Raw genomic sequence first — 24,609 nt, 5'->3', positions numbered from 1 at the left:
ATAGTATAGTCCTTTTTGGTGATATTTTCTTTGGCGAAACTATGATAAGTGAAAGCCACGAGCGAAATTAATTCATGCTTTCAGACGTCTTTCTGGCCAAAGAAAAAAAAAATCTTGGAAAGGGCGGCTATTGAAAAGGAAATTATATCGTAAAAAATGATAACTGGTACTGGAAGATGTAACATAAAGAAAGCTTGCAACCTGCATTTATATCTTTTAATGAAAAATAGCGAAAATGCATGATTGCACAAGGTAGTTACTTCGAAGGAAACACTAAATGAACGGGTTGTCTGTATTCATTCTTTCAGAATAAAATAAAGTCTCTGAACTTTTTAAACAGTATATCCCAGATATATCTGATATTAACGATAAATCCCTCTGCAAACATACTTATCTCCAAGTCGTGTTTGAATATACAGTCTAATATTAAACTGCTGCTTCTCGATATGACAGTAATACCTCTATGACAATATTTTTTGGTCTGCAGAGTGTTGCTACATTGAGATTTCATTGTGCCGCTCTTAATCAACAAAAGAAGGATTGTGCAGTTCGTGATCCCACAACTATCGCAATTTGGTGTCTGTTGGCCTATGGCGAGTTTAAAAAATTGTGTCTAAATATAGAAACCTAGGGTTCCATGCGTAAGCTGCCCCTTGTCTTGATAAAATTTTCTGCAAGCTTGATGTTTCAAATCAACCTTACCATTAACCCTAGCAAATATTTGCCAGGTAATTCGACATACCTGTTTTCTCAGATACAAATACGGGCCGATCTCCACATTAATAAGTGTCGCAACAGGACTACAAACAACACTTCATTCATGGTTAGAAAAATTGATGGCAGCACTACACACAAAAAAAAACATTACACAAACAAACTTCACGTCAGGTTCACTCCAAAATGTACCAATTTGTTAGAAATTTCACAAGAGGAATATAGACGAGGTGCGTGTGTGGTTTAGTAGTGGTAACCGCTGTTTGTGGGTGACTATTTTTTCATTGCTAGATTCAGTTTGGCCTTATTTGGTAGGGTTGCTGGTGGGAGAAGAGGAACAACCAATAACGTACAAAAATACGTCAGGGAGGATGCTATTGGCAACATTGTTACTTGGCAAGAAAAGGGAAACCCATTTATCACCATTGACTCGTTCTCCTCAGAATCTTTTTTCTTCTGCCATGTATCCCAACTCTTTCTCTGAAAGTTTTTGAACCATTTCATGTAAAATGAAATATTCAGCTAATAAAAATGCATCAAAATAAAAAAAAGGAGCCTGTGTGTTTTCAGAGCGCACTTTCTTTTAGTGCAAGACTCTAGCATATCAAACTGAGCAGTTTGCATACTCTAGGAGCTCATCTTTCCATCTGCATGTATCGGACACGGAAACGAGCTGGCCAAATCACAAATGGATGGGGACAACTGCGAACTCAACTGGGTTGTGTTAACACCAGCTTTAACAGACTGAAGCTAGTGTTTAGTTGTGTATATGTTACAGTAAAAGACTGAAGACTGATAAAACCTAGGTTTTACCAAGTTGGATTGGTAAAAGCCCGAAATATGGTTGTAAATGTTTTAATTTCAGACTTTTATGACATCAAAGACTGTTTTTAATTAATCAATATATCATGAGCTTATTATTATTAGTTCCTCCTGCTTAATAAGCATCATTCATTAGTTTTTGCCAAATAATTGTAATTATTAACTATAATTATTAAATTAATTATAGTATTCTTTATGAGCATTGTATAATATTTCATTTGTTATGAGCTTTTTTTTTCTCAGCCACCTCATTGGGTGTTTTGCCTGTTGTGGTGTTGTATTTGTATATGTAACTAGCTTACCCGTTGCGCGATTATTTATATTGCGATCTCAGAAGAAAGGAAATGATGTGTGAAGAAAGGGGAAAAAAATTCAAAAAAGAAAAAAAAACTATGCCAGAAACCTTCGCGCTGGAGTGTACTCAACAACTTCCCAAAGTTTCATGGCGATCGGATGAATGGTGTAGTAATGCATAAAGGACAGACAGACATACATACACATTCGTTTTTATATATGTAAATAATTATTTTATAGGTCACAGTAGCCCAGGTTGTTGAGTACCAAAGAACGTTTACAGGTGTCACAAGTTTGATATCTGGTTTATCATAAGAAAATCAGTAGAGTTGTTCGTTGAGGGAGGTGGGCCAAAATTTGTACAGCCCAACAGACAGTAACAAAATAAATCCACCTCTACCCTATGGGGGGCAAGGAACTAATCTGCAAGTGATAAGACGAGTGACCAAAACAGTGGGAAAGCATGTGTGACCTTGAAAGTATGTGAATGGTGAAAAGAGTAACCTAGAGAATGAGGACGAATTAGCAAGCAAAAGAGTGACCTGAAGAGTCTGCAAGCATGTGAGTGACCTAGAGAGCAAAGGACAGGATCAGTTAAAAGCCAAAAGAATGACCAGTGCCGTTTTAACACATGGGCCCACCCGGCACTTCAAGAGAATAGGGGCCTCACAAAAATGAGATGTTAAAACTTTTGGTAAGAATATAAATTTGCCTGGTAAGGTCTCAGAAAAATCACAACCTGGGGCCTATGACGCTCTTAAGACGTCCTAGAGAGTGACCTAGAAAATGTGAATGACCAAGAGAATGGCGAAGGGCTAAGCAGGCAATGCTTAGCCCTTTGCTGCCCGGCAGCAAATTTGAAGAATGAGTGGTGAAAAAAATTGGACAGCAAAAAATGACAGGTTAGCAGCAAATTTTGTCACCCACAGGTGGCTAAACCATAGATCTGTCTCTGTATAGCCCTATTGCATTTAAAAAGTTAATATTTCAGATGTTGCTGCTAATACAGAGCCCTGCCAATTCAATTACTTTCTCTTTTTTGTATAAACATAATTTCCCTTTTTTAAATAAAGACTTCATATATGCTACACATTTTTCACATTCTATATAGAGTTGATGTTAGTTTTCACAACCCCGTATGAACGTAAAAATTATTCGGAAACAGAAGAGGCATTTAAATACATATTATTATATAGTGTTTTGGACCAGATTAATTCGTAAATTGGAGGTTCATAAAATTGAGCGTCGACTGTATGTATAAGCCGACATGTATTTCATTTGTAACCATTTACCACATACTATGTGTTTCATTTCCCCCCTCAAAAATAGAGGTAGTTGATTGATATTAATTCTGATTCATTCATAAGTTGTAAAGTGCCCTGCCTGTTGCGGGAACATCATCAGTATCCTTGAAAGATGTTCTGGTTTTATTTTTTTGTAACGATGGTTTCTAACTCAGGGTCTTCGATGCATGGCCCTTGGCCCTCTGTGCTTTTTGTTGTGGCCTACTGATCATTTTCAGAAAATGGTCATCTGAGTGTTTTAGACAAAATATTCTGCAAAACTTAGATGTTTCAGACATCGAGAGAACTTGAAAATAATTTATTTACTTTTATAAATCTTCAACTCTAGCTCTCCCTTAGTATTAATTATTATCAGAAATCCCCCACCCCTTCCAGTTGCATTTAAACAAGAATATGTGTAAGTGCCTGGGAGATAGAAAACCTGGTGTTGCCATACAACTTTTCTTTGACAGGATGGTGTTTGACATGAATGTTTTTGTTTCGGATGAACACAGCCCTGTTTAAGAAAAATTAGAAGTTCATTTCCCCATGTGCTTTACATAATGTGTCTTGCTCATGCATTGTATATGTATAGCTGACAAACAGAAGCATATTTACGGGGGTGGGGAGGTTGGTGGCTATAGCCCAGGGGGGCAAATTTAATGAATGAGTGGTCAAGAAATTTAGTCGAATTGAGAAGGATGGTAAAACGATAAAAAATCTGACAGGATAACCATAAAACCCATGAACTAAGACAGGAGTAACTTAGAGAGTTTGTAAGCACATAAGTGACGTAGAGAGCAAGTGACCTAAAGAGTGTGCAAGCATGTGAGTGACCTAGAGAGTATATGAGCATCCAAAGTATATGTCCCAGTATATGTCCAAAAAAATGGGCCAGGTCAGCGAGTAACCAAAAGACTGATCAAGAAAAAGTGTGCAAGCATGTGATACTTAGAAGTGTATTTCCAGGAGCGAGAGGGGGAGCTGAGCAGCTTTCAAAGGGGTTTATGAGCTCTGCCAGGGCGATAAATTTGAGGACTGATCACAAAAATTAACCTATAATGGGAGGAAGGCGAAAAAATTTATGTAGCCAGGCAGCAAAACCATAAATCTGCCTTTGCTGACCAATGACTGTCTGAAGAGGTCACCAGTTGACCTCATAGCTTAAACAGGGTAGGGTAGGAGAAGACAAGGCTCTGGCGTCCATTATTTTGATTTTTTTTTCACACCATAAATGCACTGCAAGCCATAGCAACTTATTTTACATATGTTTGTTGTTCGATTAAATTGACCAGAGCCACTCTCAGGGATGTGCGGCCGGGTCACACAGGGTCCCATGCTCGAAGGAGTCCTACAAATATATTAGTAATATATAAATTTTGAAAGAAAAAAAAATTTAAATTTTTTTTAAATAAGGTAGCTGCAACTATAAAAATGATGTGGAATATTCAAAATGATACAACAAATGAGCAAGAATTATTCCTAGCTCAAAGGAGCCCCACAAATAATTTTCTGTATAAGCTCCGTGTCTGGCAATGGTGGCCCCACAATTGAACTAATCCTGAGGAGAGCCACGCATACTTCTCTCATGGCATGAAATCAATTTAACAATTTTAAAAATTTGATCATAACAAACTGTAATTAAAACGTAGGTACAAGAAGGACAACCATAGGCGGTGATAGACTTGGAAGTCTGGGGGGGGGGGCACGATGATGATGATGTCAATTAATTCATATATACATTAGATCAGGCGACTTCATCTTTGACGCTTGGGCCCAATGCCACCGTATCTCCGCCCATGAGGACAACCAAACTTTGGCTGGTTTTCGGACCTTTAATACCTTAGCTTTTAGTTTTTTTTTCTTCCATTCGTTGTAATGCCTTTTCAGTGCCAACTTGGCATTTTGAGTGCCTTTTGTCTGCCTGTTTTGGCCATTTTTAGTGCCTAAACTCAGAGGCTTTACTTAGCACCATATACACTGAAGAGCCAAAAAACTGGTACACCTGCTTAATATCATGTCGGGCCGTGTGAGCCCACAGCACGACGTGGCATGGACTCGATTAATGTCTGAAGTAGTGCTGGAGGTAATTGACACCATGAATCCTGCAGGGCTGTCCATAAATCCGTAGGAGTAAGAGGGGGTGGAGATCTCTTCTGAACAGCACGTTGCAAGGCATCCCAGATATGTTCAACAATGTTCATGTCTGGGGATTTTGGTGGCCAGCGGAAGTGTCTAAAGTCAGAAGAGTGTTCCTGGAGCCACTTTGTAGCAATTCTGGACGTGTGGGGTGTCGCATTGTCCTGCTGAAATTGTCCGACTCCGTCGGAATGCACAATGGACATGAATGGGTGCAGGTGATCAGACAGGATGCTTACGTACCTGTCACCTGTCAGAGTCGTATCTAGACGTATCAGGGGTCCCATATCACGCCAACTGCACACGTCCCATACCATCATAGAGCCTCCACCATCTTGAACAGTCCCCTGTTGACATGTAGGGTCCATGGATTCATGAGGTTGTTTCCATACCCGTACACGTCCATCAGCTCGAAGCAATTGGAACCAAGACTCATCAGACCAGGCAACGTGTTTCCAGTCCTCAACAGTCAAATGTCGGTGTTGTCGGGCCCAGGCGAGGCGTAAAGCTTTGTGCCGTGCAGTCATCAAGGGTACACGAGCGGGCCTTCGGCTCCGAAAGCCCCATATCGATGATGTTTCGTTGAATGGTTCACACGCTGACACTAGTTGACGGCCCAGCATTGAAATCTGCAGCAATTTGCGGTAGGGTTGCACGTCTGTCACGTTTAATGATTCTCGCCAGTCGTCGTTGGTCCCGTGCTTGCATGATCTTTTTCCGGCCGCAGCGATGTCGTAGATTTAATTTTTTACCGGATTCCCGATATTCACAGTACACTCCTGAAATGGTCGTACGTGAAAATCCAAATTTCATCGCTACCTCGGAGATGCTATGTCCCATCTCTCGTGCGCCGACTATAACACCACGTTCAAACTCACTTAAATCTCGATAATCTGCCATTGTAGCAGCAGTAACCGATCTAACAACTATGCCAGACACTTGTGTTATATAGGCGTTGCCGACCGCAGCACCGTACTCTGATTGGTTCCATATCCCTTTATTTGCATACTCATGCCTGTACCAGTTTTTTTGGCTCTTCAGTTTACATTTGGCATCATTTGATAAGTTTTGCTGATTATTTTTTTCAACCCATTACATCCTGACGGTACTTTAAAGTACCAGGTTAGATAATTTGTTTTGAACTAATTGTTTCAAAAAATTTGTTTTTTTTTGTCTTTAATTAGAACTCTAAAATGACCTACAAAATAATTTACATAATAACTATTTATTATTTTACATTTATACTTTCAATTTATTATAATTTCCTTTTTATTCTACTTTTCACAATGTCAGATTTTATATCGACATTGTGAAGGGTTAAAAAAAACTATTGCACTTATATTCTTGACATGGCTCCATTATAACAGATTTCAAGATTCAAAACACTGTTTCGCGGTAAGGTCAACAACTGATACTAGTTGGTATTATCAATGAAAAGTAGCGACTACGAATATACTACATGTTTCCATTCGCAAAAAAAAAAAAAAGCACAACCTTGAAAGTTTTTATTGAATCAGTCCTAAAAATTTTTAGCCAGACTGTGTGAGTGCCACTGAGCACTTCATATCAGGGGTGCACAACCTCTGACCTGCTAACACCAACAAAGTTATATCAAGGCAAGTAAAGTCAACATTCACAGCCAAAAAAATTGTCAAAGGCAAAAAAAAAAAGTTGTCCAAAGTTGCCAGTTACAGCCGAAAATTTTTTTCAAATACAAGGAAAGTTGCAAACTATTGCTAAAATTGCTGAAAAATTGTGATTCCCTGAAAATGATGGGTACTGTAAGGGTAATTCACCATTGAACATTGAAGGACCCGGACACACCCCGCTTCCCATCTTAAAAAAATTATAAAAATCTATTATAAAAAAAATTATATGATGGACAAATTAATGAGATGAATATGTTTCACTAATTATGATACAATCATAATTACAATCATGAATACAATTATAAGTCACGAATACAATCCTAATTCTTGATTTCAAAAATTCAACTAAGCTTTGTTAAAAATAAGTAAAAAAACTGCATTTTAATAAAAAAAGATGTTGAGATGACCAAAATTACAGGAATGTTCCATGCAGGTCTGGGATTAATCTTTAAATCAAAATATGGATCATGTGATAAATCTTTACATACAAGTTTCTGGCCTCAAGCAGCAGAAATACTGCATATTTGGCACACAAATTGAAAAGGTTGTACATCCCTGCCTCATATCAAACTTTCAATCTAAAAAATTACCAAAAACTAATCAAGACATAAGAATTATTTTGAAAGACTTTTAATTTCCAATTGTAGAACAATCAAATTCGCAGACATACAATTACAATGGTTGAGTCATTATTGTGGTAAGGGAAAGAGAAAAAAAAAAACAATCACAGAAATTCCCATTGGTTTCCTCTCGCAAATACTCAATGGTTTCATGAAAAAGGTAAAGTTTAAGCCAAGTATATTTTCTAGTTTACAATGAAATACAATACACTATCTTTCACTTTCGAAAAGAGAAAATAAGATTTTTTTTTTTTTTTTAAATAAGTTTCTTTGCACAACAAAAGATTTCATAAGAACCGAAATTTTTCTACATTTCTTTGAAAATTTATTACCAACGAAACAATACTGATACTCCTACAAATGAATATATCACCAAGATTATTATTTTTATGCTATTAAATTCAGATTATGAAAGGGGGAAAAAGTTAGGGAAAATGTGCCTATAAACTAAATGACATGATTATTCAAACCGCTTCGATCTGATGTGAGGTGAAGTAAACATGTGTCGTTTCTATGAAAATTTAGCTCAATTCTCATACCAGAATTTTAAGGAACGAAATTCTGGAAGGTGATAAAAAATGAAAGATGGTGGAACCAATGACTAGAAATGTTGTTTTTACTAAAATATAATGATGATCAGCATTCAACATTAAAATGTGTGCAATTACTATAATACATTAAGCTGAATGCCATTAAAAGCCAGGTAAATGTGCGTTACTCAAGAGAAAAAAAAAGATTACTTCACGGTTAAAGTCAGTTTTAGGTCACCGATATTTACATATGTCAAGGATTGAAGAATATACATTGTTGCATACATTTCCTGACAAATGTGTAATTTACATTATGAACAAATGCTATTGCTTCCACTTTGAGCTGCATATTCTCAAGAAAAAAAATCAGTTCAAATAATTATGAAACATCCCACGTTTTACGGGTAGCTGAAAAAATTTAAGAAAATTATGACAATTATTATTTTTTAAGCTTTTTTATAATCAATACAAATTCATTAAATGATTCAAGTCATCTCGAATGATCGTGGTCATCTCAGAAGTCACATCACTAACTTTTTTTTAAATGTTACAAAAGTAACTATATTGAAATGTTATTTCAGTATGATTCACGGGACTGATCCAAACTTTTTTTTTTGCGTGAATAGACTGTATATGACATTGATGTAGTATCAAATACGTCTTCACATGCAAGCTGTGCTTGTTAATCGAAATTGGTTTCATACTTAAATAGAGAAGGATTTGCAAACAAATGAAACATTAAAATCAAAAAATAATAACCCTAACATTTGAATGTCTGTTACATTATATGACTCTGTGACTCCTGTGATAACCATGACTACGTTTGCTTGGCTTTCTCGGTTCATTTTCCTGTCGTGAGATATCATTGGGGTTAGAATTCATCGGTTTCATCTTATTTGGCTTTGTGCGCATGTAAACACTCGCCGGTGCAGCATTCGGTATCAACTGAATCACGTTGCCAACAGCCTTGGTTCTGCCTTCACGAAACACCATCCGCATTCCAACCCTAAGGTATTCTGGATTTTTTATGAACCTGAAATGAACGATAGCTTTATCACCTGTCCTGAGACACTCCATGGACATACTGAGAATCGATGCTGTTTGTCGGATGCTCCCACAGTGCACTGTGAAACAAAATATAAAAAAATGCACAAGTGCATATTAATAAAATGAAAGGGAAAAAACACCAATCAAATTTGAGTTGTTAATGCAAAAGCTGAATGCATTGGATACAGTGGATTCAAGATGGTATCACTAGAACCATACAATAAAACTATTGAGCAGGAAAACTTGAACACGAAATGTTTTGATATGAAACCAACATTAAAAATAAAAGGAAATATGAATTCTTGACAGGTTTGCAATGTCTCGATCAGAATCCATTATACACACAGCCAGAACTTAACTATGATTTATCTTAATAAAAATCAACTGTATATCGCACTGTGCCAACGAAACTAAAGACCCAACTAGTTTGCTTTGAAAAATAAAATTCTGTGATTCATTGTAAATAAACTTATGGATGCCTCGAATTTCAAGGGGGCTGACCATTTAACTTGTTATATAAAATCTAATAAGAAAACATGAGTAGTCTTCCAAAAAAAAGTTAGCATAGCCCACCTACCAAAAAAAATCTGTGATGCAATAATTAAAATATTAAATAGAAAATGGAGAAATAATAATATTCTAAGAGTTTGTTACAAATTATAATTATCTCTATTTCATTCGTTCTCAGTTCCGACCAATGAGTATGTACTCTCGCTATAACAGAATTTAATAACTACTTAACTGTACATGCACTTTGAACATTCCTCTCGGGAATTTCTAATGGATTGGTACATGATAAAACGTGTTCTGAGTGTATGTATGTGAGGCCCTAATGTATTCATGATGTCAGAGTAATGCATGTTTCATGTTCAAGAAATACTGCCATCTGTCTTCTACATTGGAAGGGAAAGATATAAATATCACATGTTGGAGGTCTACCTACTCTCTGCAGAAAGACTTTTTTCAAATGGGAGACTGTGCACACTAAGTTGGAAAAAACCAGATTTGACAGCATAATATTTTCTTAGAAATTCATTGAATTTTATTTGGTTGTTAACAGAACAGCAAATAAGTTAATACAAACTGAATAAACTCACCCATAGCTTGATATCTAGGACTAATAGTTGTTGGATGGTGAAGAACTAAGATTTCGCCTTTGAATTCCCAACATGCTTGAGGATTAAGAGCAGGAGAAACCATCACCATTCCTTTTCGGATATCAGATCTTCTGATCTGCAAAGCAATTGAGAAATTTTTACAATAAACATCAGAACTAAGTGTTATCTCCCCAGATAGCATAACAAAAAACTGTATTATAGGTCTAAAAGCATGTTTGTACTCCACCACACTCTCACAGGGAAATCAACCACCGCAGCCTAGATTTTTGATTGTTCTAATTACGCCATTCTGATTGCAACACAATTAGGGGCAAACAATTATAAAGCATTAAAGGATATTTGTGATTATATATTTGTGACAACAGACTCAGATAAGAAAATTTGGATGTTACATATCATCTAATTGTGTCTAATCTGCGTTGTATTTGTATAAATTTGGTAACTAATGTGTAAAAGAAATGGAAGAATGAATGCAACACTGTGAAAAAATATATAGTCACAAAATAAAGTCTTCCCAAATGACTAAATGTCATAACATTAGACAGCAAAAACTAATTACTAAAAATAATTTACATACTTTCTTCAAAGCAAATGAGGCTGTCTGACCGCCACGGACCTCTTTGACAGGCATGCGCTTACGATGTATGGATTTGACAGCAACAGCAGAAAAGTGACCTAATGGATCTGGACCCAACATCAGAATATCGTTAAGACGAATCCTACCTTTCAATGTTGTTCCAGACACAACAGTTCCAACACCCTGTAGAGATATAGAAGAAAGAGAAACATAACAACCTGTAAACATAAAAGAAACATTGACTTTTTTGACTCAAAATAAAGTGTTCTGGACTCTGCCACGAAGCTGAGCAGGAAGAGGTCTCAGCAATGAAATAAGTCCAGTGACAAAGTTCTGACATTCGTTCATTCATTGCCATGATTTCATGGCTCATTTGTTCACTTTGTCATATGTAAGACAAGAAACTTTCAACTAAAAAATTTGAAACTCACTGGTACAGAATAAGTATCATCAATTTGAAACTCAGCTGGTTCAGAGTCAGAATTTGGAATTCTAGTGGATAGTAAATTCAAAAACATTTTCAGGAAAATGAGATTCTCCCCTGTGACATTTGAAACTTGAAATATTGGACATAACCTAAGCAAGGAAAAGAAATCATTAATATTTCCTCTAGAGGAGAAGAAACATGATTCAAGCCAGAAATTTCAAAATGCACAGAATTTTTCATAAAATTAATGCAATAAACATGAATAAAAAAAAAATTAGCATGTTTATACATATATGCAACATACAAATGCATGAGAAAAAAAACTTGCCTCTCAGAAACAAAATTGGTAGCAGACACAATAACATCATCCTCGCAATGTACAATGACAGGGATCTTTCTACAACCGGGTGATTTCAAGATTTTCACAAGAAGCTTCATTGTGTCATGAAGAACATTGGGTGGGCACATGTCAATTTTAGTAACAACAACAAAAACAGGAACGTTGAGCGCTAGAGCAAGGCCCAAATGCTCTTTTGTCATACCAACTATGCCTGCGTTAGCACCGACCTGAAATAAGATAACAGACCACTGGAGTTAACTTATGTTTTTTTTACGAAATATACGGAGATATAGCCAATGCTCAATTTTACGCCCCTCCAATTCACAAACACTCCCTTTTTTTACAAACTGGTCCTCATTTCTATCAACTCCCTATTTTACTAACTTTTTTTCCTTCCCCTTTTTATTCAAGACACTTCCCAAGTTCGTTGTAATCAAAAGTAAACTCCAATTCAAACGTTCTAGGTATCTGAAGAATCAATCGCTAGCATACAGGTGTTTTGCAAACACCTGCCAGAAAGGAGGGTTTGATTGTTGGTGGGTGTGACCATGAACTGAAGATGCGTTGACAGCATAATTCATTCTTTTATGCATTACGATTGGATGAACTGGTGATTTCAGAAATAGTAGGATACATTAGATCAGCAGTTCTCAACCTTTTTCGACTCGCAGAGCCCTTTTTGGCATATAATTTCTATAGCGGAGCCCCGTAGACCTATTTTTTACTTATTCAGCAAAATTACTGATTTATTTTTATTCTAAAGTAATTATAATTATTTTTTTTTAAATTACTGTTTTCATTTTTCTCGAATGGCCGTAGAGCCCCTGGGGAGCGCACAAGGAGCCCCAAGAGCTCCGCAGAGCACTGGTTGAGAACCGCTGCATTAGATTATCAGTAGGCCATTTCCAAGTTGATCAAACTCTATTTGAGCCAACTGCTGTTCATCTACTTTCCTCATCACAATGTTAACAAAACGAAAAAAATTCTGCATGAAAGGAGGATTTTGCGACAGTGGATGAAAAAAAAATATTTTGAAAAAAATTAATGTGTGTGAACTTTTAAAAAAACAAAAATTGGCAAAAAGTATGGGATTCAAAAAATTACATTGAGTCCTCTAATCAAAGATTAGCAAAAGATCGTTTCTATGGCGTTCCACCATACGGAAAATATTTCAGAGAAGCAAGATTTGCATGTTATTCTACATCAATTTTATGGAATCTTATACTTACCAAAACATACCCTGACTAAATCATTTTTTATTTCCTGCATTTTTTTCATTTCTTCCATTTTACAAACTAATTATCAAGTCTTTATGGGTTTGTAAAAATAATCATTGACTGTATATAATTTGTATGAGAGTACATGCGTAAAAAAATGTAACAAAAAAATTCAAGATATCAAAGTATTAATTTTTCACCATCAACATTGTGAAGTCAGGAAGGTGACCCGTCATTCCAAATATGGTGGTCTTTAAGTACCTCTCATGGCCAGCCAAATCAATAAACGTAATCACCTGTGAATCAAAGAAAATTGTGATCAATAATAATTATAACTCTGAAAGAAAGAGGGATCAAAGAAACACTTTTCACTGTAGAAAAATTTAGTTTTCCAGCTAAATAAAATTTCTCTGTAGGATATGTGAGATGAGTCTTTGAAAAATGTAAAACTCTTTAAATGCTGCTTATTTTTTCCTATCATGTCTTCAAGTAACAGCATTATGACAATAGAGAAAAAGAACAGCACATTACTCACTTTGGAAGATGCTTCACAAATTTTCACCCAATCCAATTGTCCTCCATGAGTGTCCGGTTTATTGACCACATTGCCACAGCTGTCAAAACCCAAAATGTCATTTCCAACACTGGATGTTCGTCCTGATTCCATTTCATGCTTATGCCTGAAAAGTTTCTGGCGGGCAAATCCTCTGCCATTATCCAATTCACCATGAGTCAGAACCCCTAACAATGTACTCTTGCCTGCATCAACATTTCCCACAACTGCCACTCTAGAACAGAAACAAGTTAGAGACAATTTATTACAATTCGCCTCCAAAAATAAGTGTCTCACATTCTATTTTTTGCTATAAAAGAAATATTAAAGCATATTTCCAGGGGATGTTTATCTTTTCTTTTTATGTACAAAAATCTATATTTATCCATAAGTGTAGTAAACATTTCGTTATGAGAGAAACTCAAGTATATATTAACTTGGAATTTGACATGCGATAGGATGCCACTCTGAACTTAGGGTAATAAATTTTAACTTTTTATATGCTGTATAAATTTTATAGGGAAGAGAATAGAGTGTTAAAGACCACACATGCACCTTATAAACATTACTATGAGGAATTTCTGATGATTCGATGCATGCCAGAAAGCTTTGCACGGGTGTGTGGGTGTATATACTCTTAACACTAGAAGGATCCTATTTTGACCGTTTTTCATTTTCTTGCTTCAAATTTTTTTTAGAATGCTGAAAATTTTAAAATTTCACAACTTTTTCTAAAATTACTGTAACATTATGCTGCTCAACTATCAGTTTAAAAAAAATGAAATTATTTTATATATATATATATATATACATATAAAGAGAGAGAGAGCTAATTTCTTTTCAGTTTTATGTAAAAAGACCAGGACCAATCAATTTGACTGGTGCTGTTATAGACAATTCTGTTGTATATATGAAAATGACATATCAAATATTTCGTCGAATCATGGCATTATATTTCCTTCAATATAGATGTGCTTGCTTCGGCTAATTGAAAGTGTTCTTACAGACAGACTAATGAAATAAAAATTCTAGCTCTGCCAAAAATGTATTAATGCAAATCACTGAATTTTATTTGAAAGATTGTAGAAATGTGACCACTTAAGGATTTTTTACTTCACCAATACTTACTGAAAAACTGCACACAATGGAATATACTACCTCAATAGGTATAATAATAAAAAATCGAAACAAAATTTCGCATGAAATTCAACAAGGACCTCTTTATGTGAAACACATTTGATGCAACGCAAAGGCACTGGAAAACATTGAATCTTTTTCTTATACTGAATGTTTCCCAGTTTAAGGGAAAAAGAAAAATACTCTTCCAAAATACTCATACATTCAAAATGTAGAAATATATATTCTAAAAATGAGCAAAAAAATTTCCTGAAACTGTTGAGGTTCACAATAAAACAAAGCATGGTGTTGATAATGTTGATAAGATGACTCAAAAGCGCTCCATGTGAGTATGATTAGGCAGATTGCAGATACACGTTTTCTATAAAATCTGACTTGGCTTGGTTGATTTGTCAAAAAAATGAAATGAAATTTAAAATTTTATATCCTTCTTGTTGAAATTAGCTAAAGAGCTTAAAGAACCTTATCTGTTCAAAATTAAGAATTTTGTTGACAAGTGTTACAGTATCAAGAAAAATTCAGCACTTTTAGATCTTGGTATGCAATAATAAAACAAGCAATTCATTTTCAATTGGTAGGAAATCTGTGAGTAAAAAATGCATTTTTAATGTAATACAGATAATGAAAAATGTAAAAAGCGTGATGTGCAAATTCAACGGAAGTTATGTTAAAGTTCATAATTTTTGCAATGATGAGTTTTTGGTAGGTACTAAAAATAAAAAGAGATGAAATTTTACTTGAAAAATCCAATTTTTCATATCAGTACTTCTCCCCTATACTGATATGTTCATTTAAAAAAAGTAATAGTAACAAAAATCAAGAGTATGTAGTGAAAATCAACCTCCGGTCATGTAGGTGAATGAAACGTGGGTCCTTCTGTTAATATATTTATATCTTTTTGAGGTGTGCATGAAAGAGGGCATCAAAGACAGTAAAACTATTCTCACCTAACTTCAACAAAATCATTATCTTTTGCTCGTTTCCTCACAAGATATTCTGATATGAATCCATTTTCTACTTTGTGTTTTCTCAGTAATACACAATCAGCTTCCAGTGTGCTTGCCATGCTGTGAAGAGTAGCAACTGATGCTTCCATTTCTTCTTCGGTTAATCCTGCCACCCCATCATCTGAAAAATTGAAATATTGAAAACAAACAACTATTTAAAACTGCTTTAAAAAGACACAAGTGTCCTAACATAAACTTTTATTTAACTCATCAGAAATAAGAAATGTGTAAATACAAATAAATAAATCCATTTTAACATATACCTTCTTACACAGTGATAATATTCAATAGAATCAATGAAAAAACACACTTTTTGTTTTCAATCAGTGAAAAGATTCCCATTCAGCCTAATTTAAAAGTAGTAATCACAAATATGCTAATTAGCACAGCCAGAAGTAAGAAAGCAAAACCCACACAGTCACATAAACTAATATTAAACAAAATCAATACCCCCAAGTGACTATATGTGATCTGAGTTCCCAAATTTTCCACATTTGCAGTGTGTGTGTGATTGGGAGTTTTAAATATCTCTGGACAACTTAAGACAAATTTTGAGGCATTTCAGAGGTACCATAAGTTGCAGCAATACACTGGGTGGAAAAAATCACAGATCTACTACTACTTCATTTAATAGGCCTATGGTTTTTATTCTTGAAATATCTCTAGGAACCCCTGATCGATCTAACACATATTTCATAGTGTTTCCTCATACATTCGTACTTAGTTTAAGCTTACACTAGAGTGATTTGTTCAGCTCTTAAGTGATGCAAAGGTGATGGCAATTCACTACTACTACTTAACCCCCTGCATGTACCTCATACACATTCTTCTACAGAATCAATGACAAGCCACAAGGCAATCAATAGGCACTATCTTAACAAACAGCTTGTGAGGATCCACCTGTTGTCTGTACATCAAACGCATTCATGTCAAGCCTCCTGAATCTCATAGATCCTGCAGTGTCATTTAGTCATTTACTACCCTTATCTGCAGGCTTTTTAAAATAATTAATGCTTCACCATTCCTCCTATTGAATACTGAAGGACCGGGCACACCCCACTTCCTATCTCAAGGAATGAGTGCTCCCATGCCAAAGCCTGGCGGGAAACTGAAGTATAGTGGACATCAAACAAACACAAGCAAAAGACTAGTCCAGAGCACAAGTAGCTTTGATCCAAATTTCAGTGACATTACCTTATAATAAAGTAGCACAGTGCCATTGCTTTGCATAGTAGACTCTGTATATATAATGATTATAGTCTTGCCATGTGTTAGTTTGCCCATCCAGCGTCTGAGTGGTGAGATGCTCATCCACCACCATGAAGGTTTATGTCAGGTCCGTGAGTTCGATCCTCAGGAAAAAACATAGATAACACGTTCTTTTCCAACAAACATGAGGCAACCACCAATGTATAGCACCTCTATTTCTGACCCAACTCTATCTGTAGTAAATTACTGTACGGCAATATGACTGGAGTTGGTGTGTGGTAAAGTAGTAGCAGTTTGGCCGTCCAGAAATTCATCATTTTCAGGCTGGTTCCCTTCATGTTTGGGAGAGGTGGGGGAAACAGCATGTTGCTGTATGTCCAGATCCTGACTTTGATATGGGGGGCTGTTAGCAAAGCAGAAATTATGGGACTAAGGTCAAAGAGATGTTTCGTTGGTCAATAAATATATATTTTTTAAATCTTTGGACCTCAAAATCAAAAGGGGGGGGGGATGCCGTGGACAAATTCACTACTTGCCCATTCAAAATTAGGCCCTGTGCATTGCTATGCACACAAGTTCATTATTTAAATAGTTTTTTTTTTTCAACTGGCTTCTAGTAATCCAGTGATTTCATTAATTCGGCATAACCCAGATTTGACAGGTGTTGGATTAGTGAGTCTACTGCACTACCTGTTCTGTTTCTTTGATAATACAAGACTGACATTATCATCATCTCAATATCTTAAAATTTAAGATATTGAGTCTAAGACTAATCATTTTAGACTCAAACAATGAATTAAATTTTCAAGTTTGAAATTGCATGAAATGCATTTACATACGAAAGAGAAAAAAATAATCATTCACATACCACCACTCCCAACTTCATAAATAGCTTCTCCATGACCAGCCTCTAGACGCTCTTGTAATCTTGCAGTCAAAGCATCAAATTGTTCGGCAGAAGGGCTAACAAGAGCAATCTGGCGAAATAAAAATTTGATTGAATTCCAGAAATGTATAAATTTTTCAGAAACAGCAGTAAATTAACATAAATAAAAAGTTTTTAGATATAACAACACCAATTTTACAATTCATTTTTTATTATTCTATGATTGTAACAGTACACTCATAATTTAAGTAACATAGCTCACCTTTCCATTGAGTCCATCCACTACTTCTGCTCCATTATTCACCTTCACCGGCACTTCTGGTTCAACGAAAATGTCGACCAGCCTTCTGGCTGCCGTTGGTGTCTGATCCACTACAGCTGCCATATCTAAATAGAATTTTTCAGGGCCAACAATTCATTACAGACGAACCGCAACTTGAAAATCATTCGATGCAGTCCACCTGTGAAAATATTAAAAAGTATTATTGGTTATAATTTTCACTCTGCACAGGTGATTCAGACTTATTGTTTAATGCGTACATTACTTAATGAGATCTCATCGGCATAGGCCTACATCTGAAAAAAAAAATCCTGGTTGTAAATACAATGATGGTCCGTTCGGTCAAATAGGATGTGTGAAAATAAGACAAAACCCTGTCTTTCTTTCCCACATTTCTGGTTTCAAAATATTAAAACCCATTTTTTACTCTTTTTTTTCATGATTTTTGTAAAGCGAGTATTTTTATCCCTTTAAAAAGCTAAAATCCTTTATTTTTTCAAAAAAATTATTACGAGTTACACAAGGGAAATGTCTAATGTGTGCCATGAATTACAATACTTTTTAAAATGTAAAATACATTCCAAAGATTACTATGTGAAATTTTTCCAGCCAAGGCACTGTGAATGTGGTCAGTTGAAAGAAATTGACCACGAACTGAAGAAAGGGATTTTTCTTTTTTCACCTTACACATTCCTTCACTACAGGAAAGAAATTACAAAAGAAATTCTACATACATACATAGGGGGCACATTCATCATAGTGGTTACTATGGCCTGATTAGGACATTGTGAACCTAAGTATGGAAGTGTTTGTCAATAAGGGAGCCATCAGAACTCCGACATAGTCTTGCAAATTGATAACAATAACATATGAAGAAAAAATTAGTCTAGTTCCACCTTAGCTACAGAATATGCAAAAAGGAAAACCTTTCGACAAAAAAAAAAAAAGACACTATATGAACAAACCGCAGTGCTGATAATTAAAAACAAATTTTTTCCCGACGTTATTGTATTGATTGGTTACGTACTTAGCGAAAGTGGTAACAATACCTGAACGATAACATAATCTGGGATTCTAATAAGTGACATCAACTGAATGTTTAAAATACAGCATCGATTTCTAATTTACCAGAGGATTTAACAAAGTGTGCAAACTGTCATTAATAAGCCAGTTGATAATTCACCTGAAACAGTATTTAAAAAAAGTCATGATTCAATATTTAAATTATGCTGAGAATGGGACAAAATAAGAACAAGAAAGTGACTACACTTTTTTGAAGAACTACAATAATGTACATAGAATTTTCTTCTTTTCCTCTTCTGTTACATACTTGCTTAAAGAGCTCTCTTTAGACTAAAGTGCTACTCCTCAAGCATAAATAAAGATTAATATAACTTTTCATTTCTAAATAATTCACCCGTAAATTGAAATCACATTTCACTTTAGATATCTTTTAATAAAAAAGTCACAAAATCCACAGGACATACAGGGTGAACGAGAAGTCCAAGACAGATTTTAAAAATTGAGAACAAGTCAACCGATTGACATAAAAAGGTGAGGTTTGCACTAACATACATATCATGGCTGAGTTTTTTTTTTTAAATTAAAAAATAAGTTCGAATTTCACTCACAAGTGGTAATTTCTGCTTTGCTAACAGCCCCCCATATCAAAGTCAGGATCTGGAAATACAGCAACATGCTGTTTCCCTCACCTCTCTCAAACATGAGGGGAACCAGCCTGAAAATGACGAATTTCTGGACGGCCAAACTGCTACTACTTTACCACACACCAACTCCAGTCATATTGCCATACAGTAATTTACTACAGATAGAGTTGGGTCAGAAATAGAGGTGCTATACATTGGTGGTTGCCTCATGTTTGTTGGAAAAGAACGTGTTATCTATGTTTTTTCCTGAGGATCGAACTCACGGACCTGACATAAACCTTCATGGTGGTAGATGAGCATCTCACCACTCAGACGCTGGATGGGCAAACTAACACATGGCAAGACTATAATCATTATATATACAGAGTCTACTATGCAAAGCAATGGCACTGTGCTACTTTATTATAAGGTAATGTCACTGAAATTTGGATCGAAGCTACTTGTGCTCTGGACTAAAAGATAAAAAACTTGACATGACTGGTGCATTAATTGTGCATTGTTTGTGTTGCATTTTATATGTTGGGTTTTTCGTTTTACAGCACCACCTGTGAGTGAAATTTAAATCTTATTTAATTCATCACAAAAAGACTGGACCATAAGTGTCTCAGTGCAAACCACACATTTTTATGCCAATTGATTGACTTGCTATCAATTTTTGAAATTTTTTGACTTTTCGTCTACCCTGTAGGGCTTACTTACTTCTAAGACATTAAATTAACATTTCCAAGAGAAAGGTAACTTTTTTTTCCCTAAAGCCGGGTTTTTCCTAGGAGATGGATTTTTTGCATCACGTGAACTGAATAGGATCTTTTTCACATCAGCAGAAACATGTAACTTTATCACGCTATGCATTTTTGTTTTCCAGAGGGGTGCATCAGCTGTTCTGTTTCCTGCAAGCTCTGGTCTGAAGGAAAGGGAACAAAAACACCACACAAAAATGAAGGAAAGATCAGCGAAACGTGAGCTGCACATCGCATTTGACTCCCGGAAGCAGTCCGCCAATCACGCCTGAAGTAAAACACTGGTATGAAGTATATTGCGCTCTACGCTCTAGAGGAAAACAGACACTGCTTTTCCTATCAGCTTGTGTCGTACTGGGCGATTCGCATAACACGCAACAAACCTACTACTAGGGGGAAACCCTGTAATACTTTAGGTTCATATTTGCAAAACAACCAGAAAAGTCTGTTTCCCAATACAACCTATTATAATAAATATACTACAATACCTTAAATTGTGGGCGGGCAGAGTGTGGAAGGGAAAGAGACGGCGACGAGAGAGAAACAAAACACACGTCTAGTCAGACGAATGACATTTAATACAAGCAAAGAGAATAACTATCATACAGCAGCGGTAAAGTGGAGAGAAAAAAGAAAGTCTCCAAAAGAGGGAAACATTGCATATATGGGGAAAGAACATGAACACACACAGTAAAAGGGGGAAAATGATATTATTCCAACACCCCCACTTCATTTGAGCCCGTAAATAAACATAGCATTTCTTAATATTTCAACATATCAAGTTCTTTTGTGAATCCGTCGGATGGGTTCACTTTAGAGTCTATATGTTTCGGGATCTTCACCATGGTACAATCTGGCTTGATGCACAATGAAGCCGTCATTGAAGTGCAGGAATAGCATTCTGTCAGGAATACGATTGCAGGTTGGACGTTCCTCATCATCGCTGTCTTCATCCGTCAATTTCTCGGAGAAATTCCCCATGCGGTGGTCATCACCTGCTCTCATCACTTTGAATCTCTTGAGAGGGATGCCTTTAGTTGACCTTTGTGAAACGTGAATTCGGGATCCGTCACCTCTGGGATCCTCCGCAGTAGGGTCTCCGGATTTTTCCTCCTGAGTTTTTATTTCCACGGAGCCAGAAAGTTCGGTTTCACGAACATCATCTTCACTCGCGTCGAAGCTGTCGTTTGATCGATGTTCTACACAGAACTCGACATCTCGACTGATTACGACCTTTTCCAATGATTGGTTGTAGTAGCGATAGGCTTTCGACTCCTCGTCGTACCCAAGGAAAATCATTTGTACTGTGTTATCGAGCTTTTGATGCCTCTCTGTTGGTACATGAACGAAATACTTCGATCCAAAAACTTGTAGGTTCTTGATGGTAGGCTTCTTGTTCGTCCACAGTTCGTAAGGAGTTTTGTCCTTTACTCGAGTTAGAACACGATTCATAATGTAGTTGGCCGTCATCACAGCTTCACCCCAAAAGTTCTTCGGTAAGACTGCATCGATCAGCATACAACGTGCCATCTCGACCAAAGTCCTGTTCTTCTTTTCTGCTACCCCATTCTGCTGTGGAGAATAAGCCACAGTTAGCTGTGTTTGCACACCTTTATCAGCTAAGAACTTCGGATACGTCCGATTTTTGTGCCAACAAATGTACTTGAGTGTACCTCGTATAATCGTTGATGAACTTGACAACATATCGCTTTCCACTTGGTGTGATCATTTGCATCGGGCCGCACACATTGATATGAATTAGATCTAGCGGTGCGCTCGACTCACTTGTGGATTTCTTGGGAAATGGTAGTCTCGAAAGTTTCCCTTTCATGCACATATCGCAGGACATGTTGATACCACAGTTAATGAGTTTCAAATCATGAACAAGTCCTTCAGCATGCATCTTCTTGATAGTTTCTATATCTCTATGACCCATTTTTCGATGCCATGTGTGTACGCAAGTCACTGTATTTACATTATGTGACTCACAAAACCGTAATCTGTACAGATTTCCAACAGAGTCAGCAATACCGATCTGCTTTCCATCTTTATGAATTTCACAATAATCACCATGAAAGTTCACGGAAGCATCATGCAAAGTTAGCTGACGATCGGATATTAGATTACTGACGACATCAGGAGCATACAATACATTTGAAAGTAACACTTTTGTCACAGTACCGTCTAAATTTTTCAATAGCATATTCCCGGAACCTATGCCTAGCACATGAACTGTTTCACCGTTTGCGACTTCATTATTATCTTTATACGAGTTATCTAGCGACGTGAAAAAATTTATCATTACTCACGTGTCGCGTGGCACCAGAATCCACAATCCACTTTTTCGACCGTATGCCTAGTGAAAGCAGGGTATCCTTTTGTTGAGAGGCACTCACTTTATTTTCACTTGAGCTCCTGGACGGTTTCTCCGGATTCCTTTTCCACTCTACGTATTTTCTGCATCTGTTCTTGACGTGGCCGGGATTCTTGCAAAAATAACACTTTATGGAGTTTTTCTTGTCGATGTGACTTGATCGAGTTTTATCATTCTTTTGGTGATGATGCTGGCTGGATCTGCTTGTTGCTGCCTTCTTTTGTATTCGGCGATGACCTTTTGCTGGACAACAGCAAACGTCAACTCGGTTTCGGCACGTGTTTCCAATACAGTGATCATCGGGTCGAAGCTCCTTGGCAGGCTGTTAAATAGCATGGCCATACTCCATTTATCCGATAAGGATTCCTCGCCTAGGTCCCTCAGCTTCAGAAAAAGTTCTTGCATGCAGACCACGTGCTCGGGAACATTTCCGCCTCCTTTTAGCTTCAGGGAACAGATTGTCCTCATCAGGTGAACCTTGTTGGTGAGGGTGCTCTTCTCGTGATACTCCTTCAGGGCGATCCACATGTCCTTCGCGGATTTCCTATCACGGATGTGGATGAGCTGATCATCGTCGACAGTTAATCCAATATACGCTTGTGCTTGGCTGTCGGCTTCCTCCCATAGATCGAGGGTCCATCGATTCGCTTCACCTGGATCCGGCTTGTCGTTTTCGATGACTTTCTTGAAAATTTTCTTTCATTAGCAGAAGTTTATATTTCCAGTGCGAATAGTTTTGATTATTCAGCTTGACAATATTGTCCTTGATGCTGGCCATTATCATTGCGAAGGTTCCTGATGCACACGATAAAACAAATGGAAACTAAACTTCAAACGAGATACCACTACTGCGTATCAGCACGCAAAAAAAAAAAAAAAAAATCGAAAACGCAACCGTCTCAAAAGATATGTCTCTGTGCCCATAACCTGTGGGCGGGCAGAGTGTGGAAGGGAAAGAGACGGCGACGAGAGAGAAACGAAACACACGTCTAGTCAGACGAACAACATTTAATACAAGCAAAGAGAATAACTATCACACAGCAGCCGTAAAGTGGCGAGAAAAAAGAAAGTCTCCAAAAGAGGGAAACATTGCATATATGGGGAAAGAACATGAACATACACAGTAAAAGGGAGAAAATGATATTATTCCAACATAAATAACAAAAATTTTGCAAATAATTACTCATTAAAATAATTAAATAACTAGAAAAATTACAAACTTCAACCTCAATGAACATCAATCACATGTTTGTAAGTTTCAAATGAGAACAGCAATAACATAAAAAAAGGGGGGGGGGGACTTTTGCTTATATCCGGACCACAATGATGTAACATAAACAACAAATTTAATCATCCCTACTTAAAACAATACAAAAAAAATTATCTAGTAAGCCTTTGATAACATCCCGATTATCAGTCGAAACGAAAACTGAAATATTTTATCAACAATATCGTTGACTGTGCAGATTTTTTTTTTTTTTGTAACATGTGGCTTCAAGAGGGAAGAAAAGAAACAAATCAAATTACCCTACATTGGATCATTCAACATTAAAAAAGTACATATACAACACGAAATAAAAATATATGTGCAATTGATTATCACGTTGAATGCTAATATAATTCATTCAAAATAAATGAAATAATAACATTATAATAAGATGAGAAACTTTTAAAACGAAAACTTACTGTTTACATACAGCCAGTTATATGTATACAATAGCCTTCACAAATCTTGAACAAGTTGACACGTTCAATTACGTCAATGATATTACTTGTCGTCATTGCCACTTTCTATTTCGTATTATTGCGTAATAATTCCAGCTGTATTCATCATTTGTGGAAAAAAATATTTAGAGCTGAAAATAATTTTGTTTACACATATGATATCTATAAAATATGTATTCAGTGATTTTTGAACATTTTGAAAGATAAAATTATCGAAATGATGAAATCTTTAAACAACCACAACAACGCGGATT

General features: G+C 36.2%; 1 protein-coding gene across 2 annotated transcripts; it reads right to left on the bottom strand.

Moving 5' to 3' along the window:
* Positions 1–7,515: 7,515 nt before the first annotated feature.
* Positions 7,516–24,408, bottom strand: GTPBP1 (GTP-binding protein 1). 2 transcript variants are annotated; one of them, XM_089250391.1, is made up of 11 exons: positions 24,317–24,408; positions 17,832–18,030; positions 17,552–17,660; positions 15,415–15,595; positions 13,313–13,565; positions 12,978–13,073; positions 11,549–11,787; positions 11,225–11,369; positions 10,794–10,976; positions 10,196–10,331; positions 7,516–9,175 (listed from the first exon to the last, which is right to left on the bottom strand). In XM_089250391.1, exons 2-11 carry the CDS (start codon positions 17,952–17,954, stop codon positions 8,835–8,837), a joined length of 1,806 nt encoding a protein of 601 aa, XP_089106517.1. In that variant the 5' UTR covers positions 17,955–18,030; positions 24,317–24,408; the 3' UTR covers positions 7,516–8,834. The 2 variants fall into 2 exon arrangements, with proteins under 2 accessions (XP_089106517.1, XP_089106518.1); XM_089250392.1 differs by lacking the exon at positions 24,317–24,408 and adding an exon at positions 23,857–24,118.
* Positions 24,409–24,609: the final 201 nt, after the last annotated feature.

Source organism: Pholcus phalangioides, unplaced genomic scaffold, assembly GCF_987345545.1.
Source record: "Pholcus phalangioides strain wild (caught in Gottingen) unplaced genomic scaffold, Ppha-v1.0 ptg000024l_1, whole genome shotgun sequence".
In the NCBI taxonomy this organism is placed as follows: Eukaryota; Metazoa; Arthropoda; class Arachnida; order Araneae; family Pholcidae; genus Pholcus; species Pholcus phalangioides.
The sequence above is the reverse complement of the archived record's forward strand: the minus strand, read 5'-3'. Positions and strand labels throughout refer to the sequence as shown.